Source organism: Gloeophyllum trabeum, assembly GCF_000344685.1.
Source record: "Gloeophyllum trabeum ATCC 11539 unplaced genomic scaffold GLOTRscaffold_00007, whole genome shotgun sequence".
Classification (NCBI taxonomy): Eukaryota; Fungi; Basidiomycota; class Agaricomycetes; order Gloeophyllales; family Gloeophyllaceae; genus Gloeophyllum; species Gloeophyllum trabeum.
This window is the reverse complement of record NW_006920416.1, coordinates 716,764-741,057: the sequence shown is the minus strand read 5'-3', so window position 1 is coordinate 741,057 and position 24,294 is coordinate 716,764. Positions and strand designations below refer to the sequence as shown.

The 24,294-nt window shown below is 54.7% G+C and overlaps 6 protein-coding genes across 6 annotated transcripts; 1 reads left to right on the top strand and 5 right to left on the bottom strand.

Annotated features, from left to right (window-relative positions):
* Nucleotides 1-3,056: 3,056 nt before the first annotated feature.
* GLOTRDRAFT_138795 (uncharacterized protein) lies at nucleotides 3,057-4,539 on the bottom strand. The gene has a single exon (XM_007868116.1). It carries the CDS (start codon nucleotides 4,507-4,509, stop codon nucleotides 3,490-3,492), a length of 1,020 nt encoding a protein of 339 aa, XP_007866307.1. The 5' UTR covers nucleotides 4,510-4,539; the 3' UTR covers nucleotides 3,057-3,489.
* Nucleotides 4,540-7,903: 3,364 nt separating this feature from the next.
* On the bottom strand, nucleotides 7,904-10,524 carry GLOTRDRAFT_61018 (cytochrome P450). The gene is made up of 14 exons (XM_007868115.1): nucleotides 10,148-10,524; nucleotides 9,958-10,090; nucleotides 9,889-9,907; nucleotides 9,666-9,835; nucleotides 9,455-9,609; nucleotides 9,285-9,400; nucleotides 9,113-9,227; nucleotides 9,042-9,055; nucleotides 8,794-8,983; nucleotides 8,666-8,730; nucleotides 8,589-8,605; nucleotides 8,389-8,520; nucleotides 8,175-8,318; nucleotides 7,904-8,069 (listed from the first exon to the last, which is right to left on the bottom strand). Exons 1-14 carry the CDS (start codon nucleotides 10,326-10,328, stop codon nucleotides 8,003-8,005), a joined length of 1,518 nt encoding a protein of 505 aa, XP_007866306.1. The 5' UTR covers nucleotides 10,329-10,524; the 3' UTR covers nucleotides 7,904-8,002.
* Nucleotides 10,525-11,528: 1,004 nt separating this feature from the next.
* On the top strand, nucleotides 11,529-13,441 carry GLOTRDRAFT_61017 (uncharacterized protein). Its single transcript, XM_007868114.1, has 12 exons — nucleotides 11,529-11,651; nucleotides 11,715-11,757; nucleotides 11,816-11,888; nucleotides 11,950-11,999; nucleotides 12,053-12,076; nucleotides 12,142-12,231; nucleotides 12,290-12,372; nucleotides 12,422-12,657; nucleotides 12,723-12,794; nucleotides 12,850-12,908; nucleotides 12,976-13,096; nucleotides 13,167-13,441. The coding sequence occupies exons 1-12, from the start codon at nucleotides 11,609-11,611 to the stop codon at nucleotides 13,260-13,262; spliced, it is 990 nt and encodes a 329-aa protein (XP_007866305.1). The 5' UTR covers nucleotides 11,529-11,608; the 3' UTR covers nucleotides 13,263-13,441.
* A 383-nt stretch (nucleotides 13,442-13,824) lies between these two features.
* Nucleotides 13,825-14,475, bottom strand: GLOTRDRAFT_93674 (uncharacterized protein; the record flags this gene model as incomplete). The annotated part of the gene is made up of 1 exon (XM_007868113.1): nucleotides 13,825-14,475. One exon carries the CDS (start codon nucleotides 14,473-14,475, stop codon nucleotides 13,825-13,827), a length of 651 nt encoding a protein of 216 aa, XP_007866304.1.
* A 2,390-nt stretch (nucleotides 14,476-16,865) lies between these two features.
* Nucleotides 16,866-18,930, bottom strand: GLOTRDRAFT_27428 (uncharacterized protein; the record flags this gene model as incomplete). Its single annotated transcript, XM_007867889.2, has 5 exons — nucleotides 16,866-17,522; nucleotides 17,585-17,940; nucleotides 17,996-18,141; nucleotides 18,204-18,521; nucleotides 18,578-18,930. Coding segments are annotated over 5 exons (1,830 nt in total), but the record flags the coding sequence as incomplete, so codon positions are not given.
* A 781-nt stretch (nucleotides 18,931-19,711) lies between these two features.
* Nucleotides 19,712-21,068, bottom strand: GLOTRDRAFT_42262 (PIN domain-like protein; the record flags this gene model as incomplete). Its single annotated transcript, XM_007867939.1, has 5 exons — nucleotides 19,712-20,242; nucleotides 20,292-20,427; nucleotides 20,481-20,596; nucleotides 20,661-20,907; nucleotides 20,962-21,068. Coding segments are annotated over 5 exons (1,137 nt in total), but the record flags the coding sequence as incomplete, so codon positions are not given.
* Nucleotides 21,069-24,294: the final 3,226 nt, after the last annotated feature.

Below are 24,294 nucleotides of genomic sequence, written 5' to 3'. Positions count from 1 at the left end.
GCCAAGCTAATACGGCGGAGAAAATGTGAGTCTTACATAAGGTTAGTCCGGACACGGGCGCTACAGTTCCTTGACTGAGGGGTGACCTGACGCAGGGCTTACAAAGAGGGTGGAGATCGTGGATGAGAGACTAGCCCAAGGTCCCGTAGCATGCGACGCGGTCCTCCGCAGTCTCCAGGTGGATGAGGGATAGAAATGTTTCAAGAGATCATCAAGAAATCATCAGCCCCTCCCTCGGGTCAACGAGAATGAGTTTCATAGTATGTTCGTCCTCCAAAGGTCAGGAGCTTGTAGAGTGTATGCGCGTCGTACGCACTAAGTTCCGGCAAACCAGTCGCGCATACATCGCGGTCTCTGATTGGTTCGCTCCTCCTTCGGACATAGAAAGCGCCGAATCAGTGCAAGTGTTGGAATCAGGATTCCCAAGCGAAGCCCGCCCAGTTCGAGGCTTCTGCGCCCGAGAAGATCAAGGAGTCGGATAGCGCCGTCGCAACCCGTCCACTGGCGGTTCGTAGAGGTCCAGTGACGACAGCGAGCAGGCCAGAGAGGTCGAGCGACATGCCCTAAGCCATAGCAAGCACAAAAAGAATTCACTAAAGACCTGTCTTCTACGCCTTGAACGAACCCTTGAATGACGACGCAAAGGCGTGTTTCGGCGATTCTTCAGTGGGAGTCCCATCCGCTAGTTCAGGCTACCAGTATGTCAATGATGCCGTATAGTGATGGCAGTCGATATACCACTGACACCCACATCTTCTCTTCTCTACCTTCGCATCTCCACTGCGAACGTACGCAAGCGTCCAGACCCTCCCTCTCTATCTCTTTGAGCCTGCCCAAAACGGCTGCTCCTCCATCTACGTTTGTTCCCGAAAAGGCAATTTCCCCCGATACAACAAAGGTGGTCCCAAATGCGGTAATCGGTGGCTGCTTTGCTCGAAGTCGTGTGTTTCCTTTCGCGGACGCTCCTTTCGACTTGGTTCGGGCAGTGGTATTGTGCGCGCTGATATGTGGTAGGGAGGTGCGGATGAGGATGGTGTATATAAAACGAGGAGGGGGTGAGGCGTCGCTACGGTCGCAGCAGTACTCGTGTCCTGCCCTTGTACCAGGCAGAACAACAGCTCCCCTTCACATTCCTTGGCGTACCCCTTCCGTACATCCATCTATCCCTCAATTCTCTAGAGATCCCCTCCTATTACTCTCCATCCCATCCCAACGCTATGCAGTCGAACACAAGCCTCCTCCTGCTGACCCTCTTTACAATCCTTTCATTCCGTGAGCGCATCATCTTCCTCGTACCGTGACTTTCAATGGCTAACATACCTTGTACATGAAGTTACCCTCCTCGCATCAGCATCCCCCATACCCGCCGAAGTCGACCTTGAAGGGCGGATATGCAGGTATGGGTGCACCAAGCGGGGCGAGACCCAAGTCGCTCGCTCACCGGAATTGGAAGTCGCGCAGGGGTCGCAAAGGCAGCCCTCTCCAAATCCAGAATGGCAACCTGCCATTTCCGTGAGCGACCCCGTCGCTCGGGAAGACAGCGCCGACAGCACATGCGTCTACGGATGCACCTCCAGCTCCCGGAGAGAACCTACACCCGAGTCACTTGAGGAGCTGTCATGACCTCTCGTGGCATCCTCCCTTCCTGCGTCGTCACTTCGTCGTGATCACCGACAATCCTTCCTGTCACCCACCTATAGCCCACGTACTCTCCCGCCAGCTAAAATCATGCCCACATCTCGGCATCCTCTCCTTACGCCCGCACCGCTCTTCGTCTTCCAGTAAATATTTCTAGTCCCTCGCATCCGACCACCTCTCCCAGGGTCTTTGACAGACCTCCAACCATCCTCCGCGGACTCTTCCCATCCCCATCCCCGGTACACGCACCTCCCATCTTCCTCGGACAACCCTTCGCATTCTCGTCCCCGACCCCTTACCTTACCGCCCCCTTTGCCGTGCCAATCCCGGCGAATATTGTATTGAAGTTCCCGTTCCCCTCGCTCACCCACCTTGGTTTATCGTTCATCCTTGGATTATTAGATTGATTATTTGCTGTCGCGTCTTGCCTATTGTTGTAGTACCTGTACCAGTAGTAATCTCTGCCTTGTCTTGTTTTGTCGTCGCAATCGCATTCGCTATCGATTTGTCTGCACACGTCTATATGCCTGTCTCCTCAGTCCACTCAGAAAAACATAGGCCGCGTTCAAATCATTGAGGACTTTGATGGTGCTCAGCGGACTTGGATGCGATGTCACCATTCACTCACTCAGGTAACATCCCTACCTCTCCTCAGTGCGATCCCGGCAAAGTCCCCTCAGGCGGTAAGCGGCGCGCTTGACCCGCTTAGGCCAATGCGCAAGCCGGAATATTCAGACGAAGGCATGTAAGCCGAGTAGACCACATCACTAGAAGGGAACCGCGCGCAGGGATCCATCGTATAAGTAATCTCCCCTCAGGCTATGCTCACCAAGGTGCACGCATGTTTGGATTTACCCCGAGCACCATGGGCGAGCGACCAGATCACTGCCCCGCCAGACTGGCGCGGGGCGTTATCCTGAAGAACGTCCATCGACTGACTTGCATACAAGACATCTGGTCCTTGGTGTCTGAACCGCCCAGACCAAGGTAAGCAGGACCGCGCGCAGGGGGTTATCATACATCGCTCCCTGTGCTCACTAGGGTGCGCGCATGTCTGGAGTCACTCCGAGTGAGTACCATGGAACACCGCGACAGGATCACTGCCATGCTATACTTGAGCTTGCGCGGGCGTCATCCTGAAGACAACAAATCAGAACTCAAAGCACGGTCGACTCACTTGGATGGAATAAAAGACCACCCTGTGTCTTGACTGCTGGTAGGGAATATTCCAATGCGTACATCAAGGACACATAATCCAACGGCCGACCTGACGCAGAATGCCACCATCAGCCAGTCCCACAAATCCACACACTCACGCATATACGCATACGCATGGCCAACGCATGTGTCACGATACAGCGTTGTATGCGGCGTTAAGCCACAACCACGACCGCCTGACCTCCCCCGCGCACGGGTCTACGAGAGAATAAATAGATTATGTACTAGCTATACGGTAGGTAATACGGGGTCTATGTAATCTAGTCGGCGGCTCCTCCCCTCCGTCTAACGTACTCGCGACTCTACTCTCTAAACACGGATCCTACAGCACATCTAGAAGCAAACGCAAGCGGGGGCGGGACGGGGGATAGATGAGAAAGGCAAGAGAAGCGTCCGTAGGAGGCATGATCTAATAAATAGGGAGACGGGAGAAGGGATGACGTCTAATAAAACGCAGAAGCGGAAACTATAGTCAGAGAAGAGAGAAAGAAGAGACCAGGGAATCTATACGGACGGGCACTACCAGCGCCCGAGTCTATAGGGCGCACTGGCACCGAGCACGCAGGCATCTACACGGGGCCGCTCCATCAGCCTCATGACCCCCCACCGCGCATGCGGACGCACCAGGGCGTTCTAAAGCACTTCCCGCATCCGCCTCTGCTGCTCCCTCACCCCCCGCCAGAACGCGTCCCCCTCCACCCCCTCCGTCCACTCCCCATACACCCCCTCCCTCACCACCAACCTCCCGTCCTGCATACTCATCTCCCGCAGCAGCCCCCATATGAACGACCTCGTCACGTCCTCCATCTTCGGCACCGTATTCACGCTCGGAAACACGCTCACCACGAGCGCCCGCAGCGCGGGCCGCGCGGCAAGGAGCGCGCGCACGTCCTCCACGAACGCGCGGTCATTATCCTCATTCGCCCGCGCCCGCCGCGCAAGCTGGAGGTGCGTCAGCCCGGGCATCGCACCCGGCGTGAGCGCCGCGAGCGCCTCGCTCGGCGCGGCATAGAACGGCGGCGGCTCGCAGAAGCGCAGGTGCGTCACCGCGCCGAACCACGCGTGCTCCGTCTTCACCGGGGGCTTCCTGGCTTGCGGCGGCGGCGGCGCGGCGCCCGCGGGGAGGTAAAAGGCCGGCACGCGCTCGGCGGGGCGCAGGTCGAGGAACGAGCCGAGCACGAGCTCGAACGGCGCGGGCGGCGCAGGCGTGAACGGGCGCGCGGCGAACACGGGCACGCACGGCGGGACGGCGAGCGCGCGCAGGCCCGTGCACGCGCGCGCGATGCGCGCGATGGCCGCTTCCAACTTGTCGTCGGCGGGCCCCGTCCAGGTCACCGCGAGCTTCTTGACGTGCGCGGCGAGGAAGGCGGGCGGCTTGGAGGCTGCGGTGCGCGCGAAGAGCGCGATGGATTTCGGGGTGGCGAGCGTGACGGCGGTGTAGAGGAGCACGTCGACGAGCGCGGTGATGCGCTTGCTGATGAGCGCGAGTGCGGGCAGGGGCCGTTTGTGCGTGGCGAGCGCGAGCTCGAGGATGCGCAGCGCGAGCTCGGCGGGGAGGGACGAGAAGCGATCCGGGCCGTGTGGGACGGTGAAGTAGATCGAGAGCCCGCGCGTTCGCGTCGTCGCTGTCGTCGTCGTCGTTGTGGTCGTCATCGTCGCTGCTGCCGTCGTCGCCGTCGCTGTCTAAGGTGAGGGTGCTTGGTGGTCCGAAAATTACAAGTCCGTTAAGTACGGTGGCGAGTGCGGGGTGGGCTCGGCACCCCGTCGGCGCGGCATCTCCCGACGCTCGTCATGGCCCTCCTCATCGCTCGCCATCTCTTACCCTCCCGACCGCGCACGACGGGCGTACGCGGGCTGGCATTTTTCGCCCGCTTTGTGTTTCTCCGGCGACCGGCTGCTGGGCGTTGATTGTCGACTTTGGGCCGTGCGCTGAGGAAAACTCGCCCTATCGATCTCGACTGACTCGGAGAAGGATCAACACGGGATCGTCTGTCTATATGTATGTATGTGTGTGTGCTGCACGTTGCAATTGCGTCTCGCTCGCTCGAGGCAGGGCTCTCGTTTTATGGACAAACACCTGGATCCACATCCCCCGGCCCCGGGGCGACGCTCGCTTCCCGATGCGGGGCACCGTCGGCTCCTGCCTCCATCAGCAACGGAAGCAAATTTGCGCGCGAGTCGCGTTCCTGGTTGGCGTCCCTGAAAGTTATTGCGCTGCGGGCAGGGTGCTGAGCGAGGTGCAATAGACGTACAGTACGGGGACATCTCACTGCGTCGCGAGTCCCAGCGGTCGGGATGGGGGCTTGGTGCGTCTGCCAATCAATCAAGGGTATCTGTCGCGACGCCTCGGTCTCTTTTGGTGCGGAGAGTGGTTAGTGTTGTCCCTGAAGCGAACATCGCGCAGTCGAGCAAACCAAGCACTTGCGTATCTTGGGGTTATGGTCTCTAATCAAGGCCCGGTTCGCTCTTCCCCATTGTCTTCTTCGCTTCTGTTGGGTCTTGGTGTCGCCTAAGCTCGGAGCACTCTTGAACGCGGATCACCCCAGAATATCTATCGTCGCTCGCGGCAACCGCTCATTCACCAAAATGTTCTGCGCCCCGCGAAAGGGAGGAGAGCTGCAGGCGTCAATCGCGTATTCCTCTATCTCTGTTTGCTATGGCTGGTGTTGCTCTGTCCATCGTTTGGCAAGAATCAGGAGATCGTTCTCCTCGGCGGGCAAGATGGTGTTATCGAGGACTGTATCCGGACACTCCACTTGGCGATCGTCGCTCCGGACCGTCTCCGGGATCGTCCTTGGTGCTCTATTGATAGTGGTCTTGCTCGCTTTTCCTCGCCTCGGCGATCTCCTCTTGCAGTAGCAGCTCCACCGAACCAACCATCCACATACGTTCTCGGACTGCCCCGCCCCGGAAGGAAGCTAGTGGAGGTTGATTCGTGGTCTTGTTCTTCCTGGCTATATCCGAACCGCCCTCGCCCCGACTGGCTCCCGTACAACCTTCCCCGTCGGCCGGGAGGTCTCCAATACGAATGACTCCATGTAGCCACTCATCCACGATGCGCGCGTCCCTGGAGAAACGTGCAACTGGTTGGATACACGGGTTGTGCTCGCTGGATGTATCGATGGAGGTGCCAACGCCGGGGAGTGTCACTGTTCCGTTTGATGGGCTCGGTTTCATCTCTCATCCCACTCTGAGTGTCGCGACAATGGCCTTGCACGCCTCGGAGAGCAGCGCTCGTCAGGTCCTACGTGGAAGAGAAGACCGACAGCATCTAGATCGTGGTGGGGTATCCCTACGCGTGGTTCCTCGCGTGCTGTGTGCGCCGCGTCCTATGCATCTTATCCTAGGCTAGTGCCCTCCCTCTCTAACCCGAGTAAGGCAGAATTAGTGGGCTTTCTTGTCCAGGTCCAACGTTTGCACTCCTTCTCCTCGGCAGAGTCCTCTTTGGGGAAGGAGCTCTTCCAGCAAGTACGAATCAACCATCTACGTATGTTCTGTCTCCTGCGGCATTAGGTGTAGGCTAGAACTGAGCAGAACCGGAACGCGAGTTCGTTCGTTCGAATGTCCCCAGGACCCCATCTCCTGTGGATGGACCATCCCGAACTGTCCTCGATGCTTGCTTTCTGGCCCTAACCGCGACATTCTCGCTTCCCATGCCTCGTGTTCGCCTTCGTCAGCCGGCTGCTCCCCAGTACGATAAGGGCGTCCGTCCAGACCCTCCCCCCTCTCCCCGACTTTCCGCATCCCACTGCGGCGCGCACCACTCCTTAGGCCTTAGGTCCCGCGCCCCATCCTTATCACATATGGTTGGAAATCTTCATTTTCTGCGCGTAGTCCTTGATGAGATGTGCGCGCCGCGTCCTATAGGCATCAGAGTTGGAAGGTGTGTGCGTCCGGGTAGTGCAGATCTTGCTCCTACCGGCTGGGTTTAGGAAGTCGCCGCGTCCGCGCAGGGCAGACGGGGCTTGCGCGTGGGGACACTTGAGTGTGCGATGCTACGCACTACATATATGCGATGCTGGTCATCCATATGATCCGTACTTATATGCACGAACGGCATCGCATACATACGCGGGAAATGCCCATTTCGGAGGTTGTGCACTTGGGAGCTCGTCGGTTATGCAGATCACGATGCAGCGTAATTCTCGCTGCCGTGTGCTCATTGCTCGACATTCCGCTGTTGCGGCGCATGCTACCTCCAACTCGTGTGCATCGGCGCGGTTCAGTCGTTGCGATGAGCGTCCCCAGTTCCGAGGGAATGGAGGAGCACTATGTTCTGGGCTTTGCAAGGCCATACGCGGCTCAGGATGCAGCGCATCATGCATCGGCAAGTCTATCGCCGATGCCCAGCGCGGCTCGTGGATCGGGGGCATAGCCTCATCTCGCTTTACGTTCCCGCCGGCTGCAGCTGTCTGTCGGGACCGGCACGTACCTGCCTGTCCAAACGTCGGCGCCTCACCACTTTCCAGCAATACCGCAGACTCGGATGTCCTCCTGATAGAGTAACGCTCGCCCAGCATCGTACTGTAAATCCCAGAAGCGCAAGAATAGGTCACTGCGATCCGCCCGTCTGTGTTACATGGTCTGCCAAGCTACCTATAGGGTCGTGCCCCCATCAGACACTCATGTGTTCTGACAAACTAACGAAATGGACACCCCAGAATCTATGCTGCAGTATGCTACGTTACCCCGATTCAATTATCCGAACATCTTGCAGAGGAGCACTAGATGGAGCTATCAGGAAGTGTCGTCTGCAAGCGTCCGTACATATAGCAATACGCGGTTGCGTCAACTTGCATATATGCCCTCAAATGCACGTCATCCACTTGGCTTTGCGACAGGCCAAGGCCACGACCCACCTTTGATCATGAGTTGATCCTTACTTCCTCGTCGGCGCACAGTGAGCACGCCAGGAACACCTTATTCAATTCAATCCGCACATGCCATGTGCGTGCGATATTCCCTCATGATCGTCGTCGTCGTCAAGAAGGCCCTCAGCCCTTGGGGGTATCAAGGGCGTCTTGTGACCGCACTGCCGGCGAACCCAGCAGTAATCAGAAAATTCCTTATTAGTCCGAGCGAGTGTGTTCCCTAATATCCAAAGGGCGAGAAGGATGGAAGAAAAGAAAAGAAAAAAAGGGGATGGTTACAGGTTCATGAGCTTGCGCGCGTGCTCCCGCGGTCGGATGTCCATCTTGAAGGGCGCCGGCATCCTAAAGCACGTCGGTGAGTACACAGTCGCGGGACGTCGTAACATGGGGGGAGGAAGAGGAAGAAGGGGGAGGCGGGGACACTCAATCTGTGGGATCGACGCTCACCGGAAGACGCTATTCTCATACCGCACTTCGGGCTCAATGACGTTCCCTTTCTCATCGACCGCCTTCTGGATGTCGAGCGCCGCGAGCATCGACGTGATCAGCAGCCACGTCGACTGCTCCGCCAGGTACATCCCCGGGCACCGCCTGCGCGTGGGGACCAGAACACACCCGTGAGCACGCACACACACACGCCAGACGAGATACGCTTGCTCACCGCCGCCCGAACCCGAAGACGAAGTTCTTGGGGTCGCGCTTCTTCTTGGTCTCCTCGTCGGCCGGCTGCGCGAACCGCTCAGGCACGAACGCGTGCGCGTCCGGGTACATTCGCTCATCGCGGCACATGTTCCTGTTATAGCCCCGCAGCGCCGCATCAGGGGCGTGACAGCGCAAAGGTAAATCGTCGGGGTTACGTACCAGATATTGGCAAACACCTGTCATCATGGGAAGGATGGGTTAACAGAGAGAAGCCGCATGCGGGAGTATTCACGTACGAATGAGCCCTTGGGAATGAAGTAGTCGCGGTACGTGTCGTCTTCCATCAGGCGGTGTGGCAACGCTGGTATGCGGGACTTGTAAGACTCTTCCGCTTGAGATACCCATTATCCAGCCTGGGACTCACCGTACGGTACGGGCGAGGTCCATCTGAAGACTTCGCTCAGGACGCATTCCATGTACGGGAGGTTCGGACGGTCGGTGAAGTTGGGTAACCGGTCCTTGCCCACGACCCGGTCGATCTCTTCCTGCGCCTTGATACGCACTTCGGGGTTCAACACCATGCATAGCATGAAAGAGGTCACGACGGTAATGGTCTAGTTCAGAGTACGTCAAGCCGCGACTAGGGTTACCCCGGGATCTATCCGGACTTACCGTGTCCAAACTCGCTAGGAGGAAGTGTGGAGATTAGTGCGGCGATTGGCAGTACAGCCATGGCAACTCACCAGAGTACATGGTGTTTGCAGAGTATTTGATATCAAACTCGTCCTGTTCCGTGATCGATTTGCCAGCGGCCTCAACCAGAGTGGAGCAATAGCAGGTCTTAGCAGTTCCGTTTGCCTACGCATCACCAGGTTAACCCACCCCACACTACCCGATGTCAACAGCTTATCTCACCATATTCTCTTTGAACTCATCGTAAGGCACGGTCGCGAATTCCGTAAGCTGCGCTTTCCACTTGATCGCCTTGTGCTTGAACCCCGAGCCAGGCGCCCACATCGGCAAGTGCCGCACTAGACTGGGTTAGCTGCTGCTGTCACGTCGATACTTTAGAGTAGGATGCTTACGGAACGGCAGAACGTCAACGAGCCAGAGGAAACCGCCGCCGGCAATGTCGTTGGCGAGCACATCCGCGCAAGCTTCCGCGATTTTGAGACAGCGGTCGTCATCCGACGTGACCTGGTGTCCGTAGATAACGTTGAGCGTCAAGGTACCGGCGTATCTAGGTAAATGTTAGGACACCGAGACAAGCAAAATTCGACAGCTGTCTCGATTTACCTCCGGATATGATCCACGTAGCTCGTGGGCTTGCTGAGGAGGCGCTTTAGGAAAGGGATGGTCTCCATCTCGAGGAGAGGGTGGTAGTTCTTGATCACCAGCGGGGTCAGCGCGCGCTGCATGAGCCTCCGCTGCCGACGGAATTGATCATTGTAGCCCGTGAAGGACATCTAAATACCGTTTGAACCTGCCATTTCGCTTGTACGCCTCTAGCGGCACTTACAATGTTGTAACCGCCGCACCTGCGGGGTCTTGTCAGTATGGACATGGCAGGATTTGGAAGGCAACGTACAGTTCGCCCGCCATAACCAGGTGAGGCCGATCGGAGTAGATGCTACCTTTCCTATCCATAAGATCTACAGCTACTTCCGCGTCGTTCAGGAAAACCAGCCCCGTGCCGAAAACGTGTATATACACTATGTCACCTGAAGAACGGTCAGAGAAGGACAAAGAGCTGTCCCTGCATACTGAGCAGCACTCACCGTATTCTCTGGCCCATTTTTCGAGGCTGAGCCATAGTTCTTTCAATGACAGGTCGAAGATATTACCAATAAGGGGAAGGCCCTTCGGACCCGGAGGTAAATGAGACGAGGGCGACCGTGAGTATACGACAAGGACTACAAGTAGCAGCCAGGCAAAGAGTGTGCTTCCAACGTACTCCATGGCGGAGACGCGACGAGTTGGCGATGGTCACTTGAAGAAAAGAGTGGAAGCGATAAGCGGAAAGCTATCTTTTTGGTCGGAACGGGGTCAAGTGATGGTCTGTCAAGAGTTGGCAGTCTAATCGTGGCTTCGGTTTGTTCTAGTAGGCGCACCGACGTGCAGCGTGGCAGGGCCTGACACACTTCCTTTCGGCGACATGACGGCTGGACGATGCCCGCTTCTCAGGACAATATCTAGGGTGAAGAACGAAATCTGTAAGTTCGGTCCTTTTCTAGGCACCTGAGTGCCCAGGCAGACTTGAAATCTGGACGACACGCCTTCCTAAAGATCTGGGAGCGATGTAACGTGACTTCTCAGGACTGGGCGGGATCTGCCATAATTAATATTTGTCCTTGCTTGGTGGGGAGTCTAAGTAAAATGGCCGAAAGAGCTTCCGTCGCTCCGGTTAAGGGTGGGGCTGACCAATAGGAGCACGAGCAGCACCTTGCGGCTGCCCGAAACGGACTTGAAACCGGAGCATCAACAGGGTAATCAGAGAAGATCAGGAAAGCCAATCCAATCGAGTTACAGCCGCTTGCAGATCGATAGACCATCAATTCAGAAAACCACGTATAGTCGGAGTGGGTCGGAGTGGGTGCCAGGGACGTCGGAAGAAGGTAGAGAAGTCCAGATGGTCCGATTTCTGTCTCTCGGGGACTTGAAATTGCTTGTCCGACGTGGTCCGACTGTTAAATGATTTTCAGAAAGTGGGCCCATCGATCTGCAAATGGCTGTACTGACGGAGTGTATTACTCCGTGTTCAGAAGCCTGAATGCTTTGCCCATGCGCCCTTCTGCAGCGCTGTTTATTGTTCGGTATATTCTAGGATGGCTTGTGAATGGACGTCATCCTTAAAGCATATCCTGGAAGCTCAGCAGCGGCCTGGGAGCAATGCACTCCCACTTGGTCCGAGTTGTTTCGCGGCGTCCGAAAGAGTCGGCTGCCTGGTTACGATATTGCTGCATGAGGGCACATTTGCCCTGATCTAAGCATTACATACCAGACCCTGACTACCAGATCGATATCTGGGGAGAGCGGCGGAAGTCCAGGTTGGACTAAATTCCACCTGACGGGAAAGTTGACGAAACGGTGATCCATTCTCGCTTACCTCCATTCTTAAGCACAGTATGGACAGTCGTTCGAAAACCTCACCCTTCCACCGTCTGAGCTCCCGCAGACGTCCCTCAACCCGGCCCCGGTCCTCTCCTTGAAGCCGCCCCATTAGACCGCTGGCCCTCTCCATGGTTGACTGGAACTCGCCCACGGAGCTTGCCAAAGATGCCTGTAAGTAGCTTAACATGTTCATTCGAATGTATGGATCGAGATGCTAATTTTGTCTGACCGCAGTGGTGTTCGATAAGTTCATGCACGTCCTGGTCGGGCTTTACTTGTAAGTCCATCATTGTTATCCCGGTCTTTACGAAGCTGACGTCTGCACGGAATTGCAGATGGGAGTGGTTCACGTCGTTAAACTTCGACTGGGAGTTTATCTCGGGCAAGAAGCCGTTCCGGTGGCCAATGGTAAGCATACTAGTATATTGCCGGGGTAGTCAAACTAACGACGCGATGACACGATCCTTAGATCTTTTATTTTGGCGGCCGGTATGCTCTCGTCTGTGCTCTGATCGCCATGTTAGTATTTGGGCCTCCGTCGACTTTCTTTCAAACTAATGCTATTCTTATAGCTTAATCGCCCTGGATAACACAGAGTACGACGCCAATCCCGTCCACGATGCTTATAAGGTCTTTGCTGACCTGTATTCGTTAATTCTAGGCCAATAAATTGCCAGGCGTTGTACATCTTTGCCCAGCTTGCCGGTAACATGTCCATTGGGCTGGCTAGCATCAATCTGTCTATCCGTGTGTAAGTCGCTCGCGACGAGTGTGTGCTACTTCAGGTCACCATTAACATGTTTGTACAGGATGGCGATCTATTCAATGAACAAATACGTCGTCGGACCCCTTGTCCTCTTAATCCTTGGCCACTGGTCACTTCTTCTGCAAGGTACGTTCGACACTCCACATTACCATTCGACACTTACTGTGTTCTCTAGGTGTCAATGTAAAAGCCGCCTTCATCCCGGGTTCGGGATGCGCGATCACCGAATCGAACACCACGATCCTTTCTGCCATCTTTATCTACACCATGTGCTTTGACGCGGTCGTCACCGCGCTCACCGTATACAGACTCGTATTCAACGCGCGCAGCCAGAGCTCGATTGTGAAGCGCATCTGGCGCGACGGTGTGTTCTACTTCATCGTTGCTTTGCTGTGCAACATTCTCGCAACGGTAGGTGTCTCTTACATGCTATGCTCCTTTGCCCGGGGCTCACCCAAGTAATCGCGCTTGCTCAGGTGCTGATCCTACTCCAGCTTAACGCTGTGATGAGTGTCATCATGGACGTTCCGTCTGCAGTTGCCTCTACGGTTAGTATTGCAGCCGGCTTCCGTTCCTCAATAGCTTACGCCTATCTACGCTCAGATCGTCGCCTGCCGCGCAGTCCGCCGGCTGATCAACTTCACTTCGGGCCCGGAAGTCTAGTGAGTGCTTCGCTTCCCATATTCGGCTCCGGCTTCGTGACACGCGCTAACACTTTGGTCCCCGCAGCTCGGGCTCAGGCAGCAATGGTAATACCTCGGGGATGGCCTTTGGAGGCGCTGCTCGCTCTGGGGCGCCGCCGGCTGTGTCTGTAGGCAACAAGTCGAGGGTCGGAGGTGTACGCATTGAGGTGAGCGTGCTTTTCATCTGCAATTTGGTGTGTTCCTGTGTTCGCTTCTGACCCTGTTCGCCTCCGGTAGATGGAGACCTTCACCGAGGCAGAGGAGTATCCGGTTTCGACGGGCAAGTCCGCGTACGATCTCGAGTCGCAGCCTCCTCATGGCAGTGCCATGTAAGGGGTTCCCATCGGCGATAGCCTTCTTTGTAGATGGGAGGAAGTGCTGATTTTTATCCGCTCTTTTAATATGGTTATCTCGTGGGTTTAACCTGAGGTGTACGGTACTCAAAATGCACTGGGCTCGGGGAGTCTTCATGGGCCTATTTGCAAGACGTATTTATTGACGCTGTCGATGAATCGATACACAATATTACAATATAATTGAAAGAAGTGCATAGCGGTGCGAGCTGCGAACTTGGGAGCAAGGTGTGAGACTTTGGGAACTGAAGGCATGCGTACATGTGTAGTAGATCCAGGATAAGGGAAAGTGTAGTGGAAGAAGCTATGGGGCGTTCTCATACCCATCATCGCTTACATAGTTACGACAGCAAGACTTCGGCAGGAAGCGAAAAGAAACTAAGATGCCTGTAGGATCTCTCCCGTAGATCAGATTGTATGGGATGAAATCTGCCAGTGAAGAACGTTGAGCTATGACAATATACACGAGCGATTTCAGCCGTTATCTTCGCATTGGGATACGCCCGGCAAAATGGAAGTAGAGAATACACCTTAACCTCCTGTTAAGCGCGCCAATTGTTCGCTACAAGCTGCTCGACGGTTAGGCTGCCGTCCGCTAGCTTGCGCAGCGGAATGCTGCTGTTCCAGATACTTCCAGCTCCCATGCCGATATCATCCTGCCACTCAGCTGGAGTGAGATTCCCAGTTCGAAAGGCGAAATAGACGGATTGGAATGAGTAGTACTCCTCTACGATGGAACTCCCTACACGAGACACATCATCGTTCTCACCCGGCGGTGGAGGAAGCACCACGACCAGCATTTGCAAGGTCTCCAATTCCAGAATAGAGTCCAACATCTCGTAGAGGACGCGTTGGCTGTACAAGTGCAGCCCAGGGACTGCGATGTGCGTGATGTTAGTGAGATGCTCCACTGGGATGAATGGCGACATCTGGCAGTTCTCAAGACGCAGATGGGTGAGACCTCCTAGAAAATGTTGTGCAATAGGCGACTTGGACCATGTACGGAATGTCGTGGCGGGAATATGATCGAAGGTATGTAGAGACCGACAGGGGAAACGCGGTCGAGCGGTGGTTGGCTGGCCGGCGTCTTGCCCGCTATGGTCTTCCGTGGAAGGCAGCCCCATTTCTGTGAGAGCCTCTAGGAGGGGCCACATGTAGGGACCCCACAAGGCAAGATTGATTACCTGCGGCATTGCATGGAAGGATGGGACGGCGTCCAACCAGCCGCTGTACTCGGTAGCTCTCTGAATCCACAAGTTGCGCACCCGTTCAATATATTTATGGAAATCGCAGTCTCCCCTCCGGTAGTGTAGGACGAGAGTCCTAAAGAGGGGTGTCGCTGCCAGTTCTCTCGCCCATGAACAGACTCGTGAGATCGACAAGGCGCTTTCTTTCGAGGAGTATGCTGCGAGCTCTAGAATGAAACAGATGAGTTCCGTTGGTACCTGACTGCATTCAGCAGTGAGGCGGTCCGTGTCCATTAATGTGGCGACTCAGATGTCTGGACTCGATACTGCACGAACTTGAAGTTGTCGAGCGGTGGCGCTCTATCAGTTCGCGATCGCCTTATCGTTCGCCGCGGCTCGCGGAACCGAGGTATCGATATCTGCTCCTCTGAGCCTTTGCGGCACGCTGCAATGTAGTAACGCTGAACTCAATCAGTACTGTATCGTCGCTGAAGGGCGAAGACGCCACGATTTTCGGCCTACGGAAAAGCTGAAGATTTGGCAGTTCGTCGCTGTGGGAAATGTTCCGATTCCCTTGGGAATTGGTTATCAGTACAGTACTGGCTTCAGTGGCAACACGTGGCTTTTCGTTGGACAGGGGCTATTTACCTCGTTTTAGAATGACTTTATTTATATCCTTCGGGCATTATCCCCCCATTTGTACTGAGGGGTTTCGTACCCTCTTGCATCCGTCCTCTAGGGGTCATTTGGCGGTGGTATGGTAGGACCCTGGATTATACGGATAGAGGCTGTTCCGGGATCTCAACTTTCGATGTCCGGATAGCAGACCGCCCGATCCTCCGCTCTTGTCCGCATTGGACGTCGACATGTCCAAATGCGGTAATTGTGCTGACAAATTGGCCAACAATAGCCCTCAGAATCCCAAAATACCCTCCCACGGCCTCGCCCGGTGGGGGATCAGTCTGAATTCTGGTCATTTTGTCCGCATAGGTCTCCGGCATTGGCTCGCCGGGGCCTTCTTTCTGTCCGATCGTGACACGGCATCCCGCCGGGCGGGTCCCAGGTTTGTCTGGATAGTGACACGGGATCTATCTGTATAATCCAGGGTCCTGGTATGGTCCGCTGTGAGGAGATCATGTACTGTAGCCCTCAATGCGGACCTCGGTGGTAGCTACTTACTAGGCTCGATACCAGCCATTTCAAGCTCACGCCTTCCATCACTCCGAAACCAAAAAAGGAAGGCGTGTGCAATGCGTAGAGGACTGGTTGCGAGTCTAGCTACTTATTCCGCTGGCTTTACGCTTCGCCTGCCTTACTAGGCAGGTGACGCGGCTCGGTATCTCCCGGGTGCTTCCTGCGCCACTTCATCGCGTGGTTCGCCCCTCGCGTGGCCTTTGTCACGGTCATCTGTCACAAGCTCTATTGTTAATTAACCGTCATTCGAGTGCGGTGCGTTTCGCGAGTGTTTGGTCGTGTACGTCCTAATACATCTGCATCCGCCCCCCTCATACCCGATATCCACGCGTGTACCGCGAGACGGTCCCTTGCGTGCCCGTAGTCTCGGCAGGTCTTCGATGTCTCCCGGTTGGTCCACCAGTCCCTCGATATGAGTCGCTTCTGCCATTAGTTCTGGGATGCGAGCATCTGCAATGCGAGGCTTGGGCCCTTTTATCTACAGTGCACCTGTACATTTTAGCTATCAAACTGATACTGTAGTGCAGATTCATACATGATTGCCATGGTACGAGAAAGAATGTGCACTTGAACTCGGAATTGTGCAGTAGATATAGTGTTGCAGTGCATTCAGGTACATACGCGCAGTCTTAGTCCGATCAGCACTTCTGCCTCAGACCCGTTCCCGCATTCATGCGTAGCCAATGGCCAAATGTGCCGTTAGCACAAGATAGATTCACATTTTCAGATACGCATGCGATAGCCGGTACATGCATGCAATACAATATACTAGTAGTACAACGCTACCTCATTGGTATCACTGACATATCTCACAAGTGCTACAATCCTCGTCGGGGGAAAAGATTGCATGGTCAAAATAGTATTGAAGGCTCTAAGATAGTAGTAGAAGGAAGCTATTTACTGAGTAGATACAATGTATGCTAGGTATGATGGCAGATTTACACAATTGAATAGCAAGGTATAAGCTAGGTAACTTGCCACGGCCTGATCAGCCTGACTCTTCAGTCGTCAGCATCGCGATTCTTGCTGGAACGTCCAGATGTCTCGCCACGAGCCTTGCGTTCCGCGGTGAGGACCTCAATTAATGCTTTGCAGCCTCGTTTAGCAGAAGGGTAAGACGCCAAGAAAGCGTCCTCGTTGCGCCCAAGTCTCACCAAATAACCTCATCTCAGACAGTATGAGGATGCTAGTGACCGTGGTACTCACCGGACGAACGCCTCGGTGATAATACGACGCGTGAACCGCTTCTGCTGGTTGACCAGCCGCATGCCCCCGGTGTACCAACTCTTGGGCCAGTCCTTTAAGGCGTAACCAGTGAGGGGATCCACTTCCTCCCATTGTCTGACGGCGACTTTCCAGCCGGCTGCCCCGCGAGGAAGGTCGGGTATGCTGGCTTGCGGAACTGAAGGGACGGATCGCTTGCTTCGCACTCGACGCGGCGGACGCTCGCTCTGTGTTTGGTTGCTGACAGTTGTCAGCGGAACGGCAATGTGCTCTTGCAACGACTGCGATCCTGCGGAACCGAGAGTGTGCGTGGGGCTCATGATGATGGGTGGGACAGGTAGAACGGAAGGCGAGACAGAGGAATGGGATGATGATGCAGCCATCGTCGGAGCAGTCATGGGCGGTGATGGACCATTTCCATGCAGGTAGGCCACGAAGAACGTTATGAAGCTATCGAGCTTCCGGTCTAACGAATCAGCATGCTCTCGATGCTCCGCCACGGTCACGGGAGCAGCAAGCGAATCCTCCCCATTGAAGGTGAGATCCCTGCGAGTCTGGACGGGTGCAAGTGCGTCTCCGTGCTCGTTCTCTAGCGCAGTTATCTCATCTAACAAATATCGTATCAATGTATCAGTCTGATTCATAGCAAAGAATCAAATCAGGTGCCATACGCAAGATGGGAACTTGAACAACGTACACGTTCACCCTCGGACCACCCTCCCCACCAACGCACTCTCGCTAACGACCAGCGCTGCCCGATTGGGGCCCAGATGAAGCGGTACTGAGCACCCCCACGACGGAAACTGTGCGTTGAAAAGTTCTTGTCGAGTCCAGCTTGCTTGGCAAAGTCGTCGAGGGTCTTCTGCACAACATCGTGATTGAGGGCCTGCGATGTGTGAATGAGGCCATTTGGACTAATGTGAGGAAAGACATATTCCTCCTCAGTCATGCGCCGACCCAGGACTTTCTCGCGAAGCCGCAGCCATCTGCTCAGGTGCGTCCGCATGCAGATCTCTGGTGTCTTTGGCTGCGCATGTATCTCGTAGGTACGCCCTCCATACGCTCGTGAGATCCAATCCACCCGTATGGCACTAGTGGGCTTACATACCTTGAGAGTGAGCCCCGCTACCGGGCCTTGACTGCCATCCCTTGCGTTGGTCTAAGGTCACCTTATCGTGAGGGAAGTAGTACGGCGCTGGTCCGACACAGCCCTCCCTGAAGTCCTTTCCTTTCAAGGCACACAACTCGTTGTTCCTGATAGATCACAAAGGCAGTGAGTTTCCCATACATAGAATAATGATGAGATCATCTGCTACCGTGTCCACAAGGTAAATGCTGTTGCGAGGAAGGCTCGCATCTCGAAATGGACGATTGCTTGGAATAGGAACCCTGCGTCCGTGATCGTGCAACTTAGAAGGTGAGCTGGGAAGTGGATCTCTGACCAGGCCATGATGGCCCTCATATCCTCAATCCCGATCGCTTCAGCATGGTGAGTGCGAGTACCATGCGCAGCCCTTGACCGGTTTCTCAGGGAGTGCCACAAGTCCTGCACGCCTGCAGATAGAGCCGGGTTACCACGCACAACCTTGCTCTTTGGGTCGTAACTATAATCCCCTCGGTATGTTTCAGCATCCCTGTCAAAATGTTCTCAGTCGTTGACTAACGGCTAAGTTGATCATATGCTCCCTACATTTCCTGCCACATCCGTTTGAAAGCAGAATAGATCTGCACGGCGGTCTGTTCCTTCAGGTTCTGCTTGATGCATTTCTCCGTCAAGTACAGCTCCAAACCCAAAGCTGAGTACTGATTCGGAGGCTTCTCAAAGGCAACTTCCAGGGCATCAAGATTGATGGACTCTTCGACGTCTTTGGGACAGTCAGCATCAGCCTGGCTTGCGGCTTTCCGCGCTTGCACAAGGTCAGCGAGGAACTTCTTCCCATTCTTGATATGCCGGTTATAAGCTTTATTCGTATTCTGTGAGTGCAGATTGTCCTTCTTGCTTGACTCAGTCAAGATACGAAGCTGATCAAGAGAAGCAGCAGCAGAACTATCAGGTGAGCTCGACTTCCCAGCCCTCCCTGAGGATGTCTTCCGTGCGGTCGCTGTCGCAGCATTTCCACTGCGCCTGCGACCCATTGCACTCAGCCAGAGCGGAAGACAAGGAGTGCTAACACTTCCCCGTCCGTCTTTAGCTTCGTCCGAGTCGATCATTTCCGAGATCTGAACTTGTGAAGTGTTTCACAATGGGCCGTATAGCCAGTGGCGCAATTTACGTGCTATAGGATGGTAGATACAGAATATAATCTCTTGAACTGATATTAATAGTTACAGTCAAGTTGTGTCGATACCCGTCAAATCGACAAAGCGAGAGCCGGTCACTATGAGTCTCTCCTCAGGCTCATCCGTCAAGTCAATCACATCCGACATGGGTACGTTGGTCTGCTCAATTTGTGCAGACGGAGCCGACTGCCCTGCAGATGGCAAATGTGGTGGCAACTCCGATCTCCGGCTGCCTGAGCACGGTGCCCGGCGCGCACGCTTCACGTTGTGGGCGGCGACAAGGTCAGGGAGTGCCGTCTCGAGGATCAAAGCGGGCACCCATGCTCGTACACTGACTTGCTCAGGCTCCGAGTCGGCAGTATTGTTTGTGAGCAGTGGTGGTTGACGGAGGCCGAGACATCCCTGCTGGATTGCTTTGACGAAGTCATTGACAGTAAACTCGACTCGATATGCTGGAGCGTTGAACGTCGGGTGGTTGAGTTGGAGGGACCGGATTAAAACAGACTCGGTGAACGAATCCTACATGATGCGAGCGGTTAGAATATCACAATGCTACATAAAGCAGCCTAAGAAAAGTACAACACACCTGCGGTGCCTTACGCGTGCCACCCGCTGCAACCCTGTCGTTCCTGCGGCTCTCGTTGCAGAGACGCCGGACGCACACACCCTCCAGCACTGCGAACTGGAACCTCTTGATGATGCCGCCGACGGTACCCCATGCAAACAGCCGTTCACATATCCTGGCGATTTTCACGGCTTCCGCGTGTCGCAGCTCGAAGGTAGGGAGTGTGGGGACTTCGTGATTGCTCCATGATGTCAAAGGCTTCGCATATGCGAAGGCAGCAGTGATATTGGGAAACGAGGTGCGTACGGCGGCTGCAATCTTGTATTGTTTACAGCCAAGGAACCCCTGGCTGTCGTTACGTAGCTCCTCACGCACACGTTCTCTCCAACCTTCGAGGAAAGTGGAGAGCTCATCCGCACGAAGCGATTGGATGGCGTCGTACAAGCTTCTGCCGAAGCCGTAGAGAGCAAGCTTCTTGGCTACTTGAATCCCGCAGCCTACAAGGCCAGTCTGTACAAATCACTTAGTGTACGTGTCTGAGGCAAGAAACATGACTGACGGAATCATAGTCCCCCCCCTTGCATAGTGCAATGAATATCATTGCGGTGCGATCGAGGCCTATGCCGCCTTCGTCTCGAATCCGTTCAGCACCATAGACGCAGACTTGATGAAACTGAGGCTTGATGTCCGGATTGCTACAGGTCTTCGTCAGAACTTTGATATTGATCAAACTAAGTGGTATACGTACTTGCGAAGGACGTACTTTGCCCCGAACAGAAGCGCATCAACATCTTCCGTACATACCGCGTCTATAACGCCGCGCTCGTTGAGTTCTGCGAGTTCAGCCTCAGCTTCGCCGGGGGCCTGAGGAAGTCCGTTTAGACAGTGTGGTCAGTTCTATCGATACAACAGGTAAATAGATACTTACCAGGTGTACATAGAAGCCGAAAGCTTCTATCATCTCCTGCATCCCACTTGTCAACCAGTGCGGGGTTGTCATCACCCTCTTTCCGCGCTTTCGATGAGGCCGCCCCGGACCATCAAAGACGAAGACAGCAATGAGCGGGTATTTGGAGAAGTGGCTGAGCCGATGAAAAATCGTCCTTAGTTCCGGGCTCTCTCCCGCTTGAGCGTGGTTGCGCCGGAAAGCCATACAGCATTGCATAATCCAAAGACTGACTAATGATGTCAGTGATGTTCCGACTCGGAGACCTGTTGCAGAAGCCTACCTTGCATCGACGCCGATTTTCAAAGCGCGGATCTCCGCATGTTTGAATCCGGATTTGAACGCAAGCTCCCCCATCGGCATCTTGATTGCTGCAGGCGACAGAATCTGGTGGTAACCTTATTTGACTCTGGCCCCGTGGGCCGTAAGATACGGCGGTAAAGCAATAGCTTACCTGCCAAAGTCCATCGACACCCATATCGCAGGGGTACCCGGTAAAGGGAACAAGGATGTCGTAAGGTGCGCGGTGGATTGGAAGTCTGCCGTCTGAGCGGGCTCTGTTCTGTGATGTGCGGAAGGCGTCAGGGGACATTTCCACAGCCTGGTCCATTTTATGAGGGATTGAATGGGACCGGGAAGGCCACTTCCGGTACCTGGCACGGGTAAGGGACACCCTATATAGGGACTTCCGCATTTGTCAGTCGTCCACATAGGTTACAGCGCATTGTCCTCGCGTTTCCATTTTGGTATTCAGGGATGGCGAGAGCCTGAGTTTTGCACAGGCTCGGCAGCAGAGTACGAGCCCGGGAAGCTCAGAAAATATCCGGGACATCGATTCAGTCTCCCTTCCAGTTGGCAGTGAAGATGGACTGACCTCTTGGCTGAAGGAGGCCCGCCTCTTGAGGTTGAGCCCGAGGACGTACCGGATGATGTGGACGGTGAACATCGCTGTTCAACCTGGCTCGGCAGTTGCCGGCACCACATTTGGGGTATGTGGCAGCGCGCCGCTTCATGAAGAGAACGAGAAAAAGAAAGACATATCCGCTGGTGAAGACGCAGAGAATTGACAGCGCACAAGGAGGGTAGCCAGCACCTTCATACATGACTGACTCGAAACACAGCAAGAAATGAGGAATTCCAGAGAAGCCGCCCTGGCAGCCTGTAAGTATGCGAGCAGGCGGATTTACCAATAACTGCCAATAACAAGCAGGAAGTGCATAGGCGAGTTCGCTTTACCGTAAATCAACAACGATTTACGCTCACGTGTTCCACGCGTTGACGCGTCCGCTGCTTCCTGTGATCGCGCGACGGACGTAAAGGAGTTATCGCGTCGCCTTCCATACCCAAAGATCACGGGATTGTGACGCGTCAATGAGGTGTGTATACCAGCGCGACCCGGGAGCAATGCAAAAATAATCCAGGCTAGCTGCTTGAGTACAAATGTCTTTATAGCACAATTTACTATTGATTAATCCTATATAATATGGCAGTACAGGCAGCTGTAGAGCTCGGATACATGAGGGGGTAAGCATTTGACAGTGAGAGGATGAACAGTGAAGGGGAAATGCATGAGAAGATGATATGCAACGATGACACAAGAGAAAGGGAGAATGAAAAATAGTAAGTGAATCCGTGTGCAGGGAACGATGCGATGCAGAGGCGCCAGGATAATACGGTGCCTGGCAAGTCTATTAGTGAGCCGCCGAGGGAGTCGTCAAGAGTGCCAGCCAGCTGTGGCATATAGATATCGACAGGCAGGTATTCGAGCCCATGATGACAGATGATGATAATGCTGGTGAAGAAGCAAAAGAGCAGCCTGGAAGCCCAAAATCGTGACAACAGACGTGCCCAGCGGAGTCGCAGCCCCAAGGCGGCCACCCCCCCCAGGGCCTATCAGACCGCCGGCGCGGCGAACACGAACGCCGCGCGCGAGATCTTCGACTTGGGCAGCGCTTTGATAACGTCCGCCGCGTACCCATTTGTATGACCTGGTCGCTTCCACTTCTCGCGACAATCTCCTTTGAAACGCGTCTATCCCTACCAACGCTTCCCATCTTCAGTTACTGGAGCAGTTAAAAGTTAGAGAGTCCCCATGCGAACTTGTTACTCACTTACAACATCAGCTCTCTCTCTCACACACAAGAGCATTGTAGCAGGCGGGGGATCAAGTGCCGTCAACCGCCGCGAGGCTCGGAGAGCGGCTGGACAGTCCATGCTAGATATATCCTACATCAGAGTCCAGCGTAGCAAAAGAGAGCTGTACGAACCTACACAAGTCTTCCCGGCTCACCTCCCGCCTATTATCGGGTCCCCGCGGTGGTGCGGGGACCTGCACATACCGAGTACCTTATTATTTCCAGGAAAGGCGGCACTGCTGAGTACTCAGCACCGCATCCAGCGACACAACTGCTAGTGGGACATGCAGGAATGCCTGCAGGTACACTGATACACTCACAGGCCCCATCCCGCTAGAGATATTGCCGCCGAGTTCGTTCTGCGAAGCACCAGCTGAGCTAGGGTTTGCGGTCTTCGCAGATGTGAAGGGAGGATATATTTATTGGGAGCGTAGGCTAGGTATTATTATGCGCAAGACAGGCGCCAGCTTGTAACGTCACGTAGCTCGATTATCAGCTGCGTAAGCGAGCTTGACCCCGGATCCATCAGGGTTGATTTACGTGTAATTCGTGTAAAATAACCAGAATAAACCTACTTCTTCCGTGAGATCTACGGTCCTGTGGCGGGGGAGCCACAGTCCATTACAGTCCCAGTTCCCACGCCATTTGGGACCCCGGCCTCTCCATTCCCCGTCCATCCCGGCCTGCTGGAGGGCCAGATACACGCCTCCCGTGCTTCAAATATTGTACATACTTGCAAATATAATCTATGCTATTGTTAGTAATATTTGAGGGTCAAAGAAGCACATCAGGCGCTCGGGAACCCTACAAACGCGCGGGTGAGGTAACCAGATATCTACCCGAGGGACTGTAAATGCCAAGGCTATGGACTGTGGATTTCGCCAGCGGAAATCGCGTCGTGACGCGATTTGGCGCGGGCGCGCGCCAAAATCGACCCCCTCCTCAGCTAGGTTCGGGTCGGGAAATTCACAGTCCCAACCGCGGCATCACAGTCCACTCGGCACCCAGATCTGTGGCTTGCCCCGAGCTTTAGCTGACCTACTTGCTTGCTCCTGGTATTTATTCCTTACTTAGCTGCACTGTACCGTAGCTGCACATGTACTATAGTTCAAAGAAATTTTATTCCGAATTTTCTACCCTACCGTACCCTCATGGAGGAGGCTGCATCTGCCCGCCTCCCGAGCTTGACTTGCAGCGGTGGCGGGAGTTGCTTATGTAATCCGATTGAGACCGTAAACTTTCCTATGATCAGATTCACTTACCTGCTGGACATAAATTGAGTCTCCTGCCATATTGAGGCGGCCGTCAGGCCGGCCGAAATGTGGCGGCTCAAAATGAGCTTTCTTGATGTACATGTTGTTCTCCGGCAGTGGTTCTACGTTCAACTGCTCGCTCTCCAGAGCAACGGTAGAGCGGAAGGGAATCGGACTCCGGCGTGCCGCGCAGCGCCGTACTTAAGCAAGTTGATAGGAGTGGGTGCG

Bases quoted from the DNA above. Each gene is read 5' to 3' on its own strand.
- GLOTRDRAFT_138795 (XM_007868116.1), bottom strand. From the start codon at position 4,509: ATGACGACCACAACGACGACGACGACAGCGACGACGCGAACGCGCGGG.
- GLOTRDRAFT_61018 (XM_007868115.1), bottom strand. From the start codon at position 10,328: ATGGAGTACGTTGGAAGCACACTCTTTGCCTGGCTGCTACTTGTAGTC. The intron at 10,091-10,147 runs GTGAGTGCTGCT...ACCGTTCTTCAG, and splicing joins AAAATGGGCCAGAGAATACG to GTGACATAGTGTATATACAC. The intron at 9,401-9,454 runs GTAAGCATCCTA...AACCCAGTCTAG, and splicing joins CGTTGACGTTCTGCCGTTCC to TGCGGCACTTGCCGATGTGG.
- GLOTRDRAFT_61017 (XM_007868114.1), top strand. From the start codon at position 11,609: ATGGTTGACTGGAACTCGCCCACGGAGCTTGCCAAAGATGCCT. The intron at 11,652-11,714 runs GTAAGTAGCTTA...GTCTGACCGCAG, and splicing joins GGAGCTTGCCAAAGATGCCT to TGGTGTTCGATAAGTTCATG. The intron at 13,097-13,166 runs GTGAGCGTGCTT...CGCCTCCGGTAG, and splicing joins TCGGAGGTGTACGCATTGAG to ATGGAGACCTTCACCGAGGC.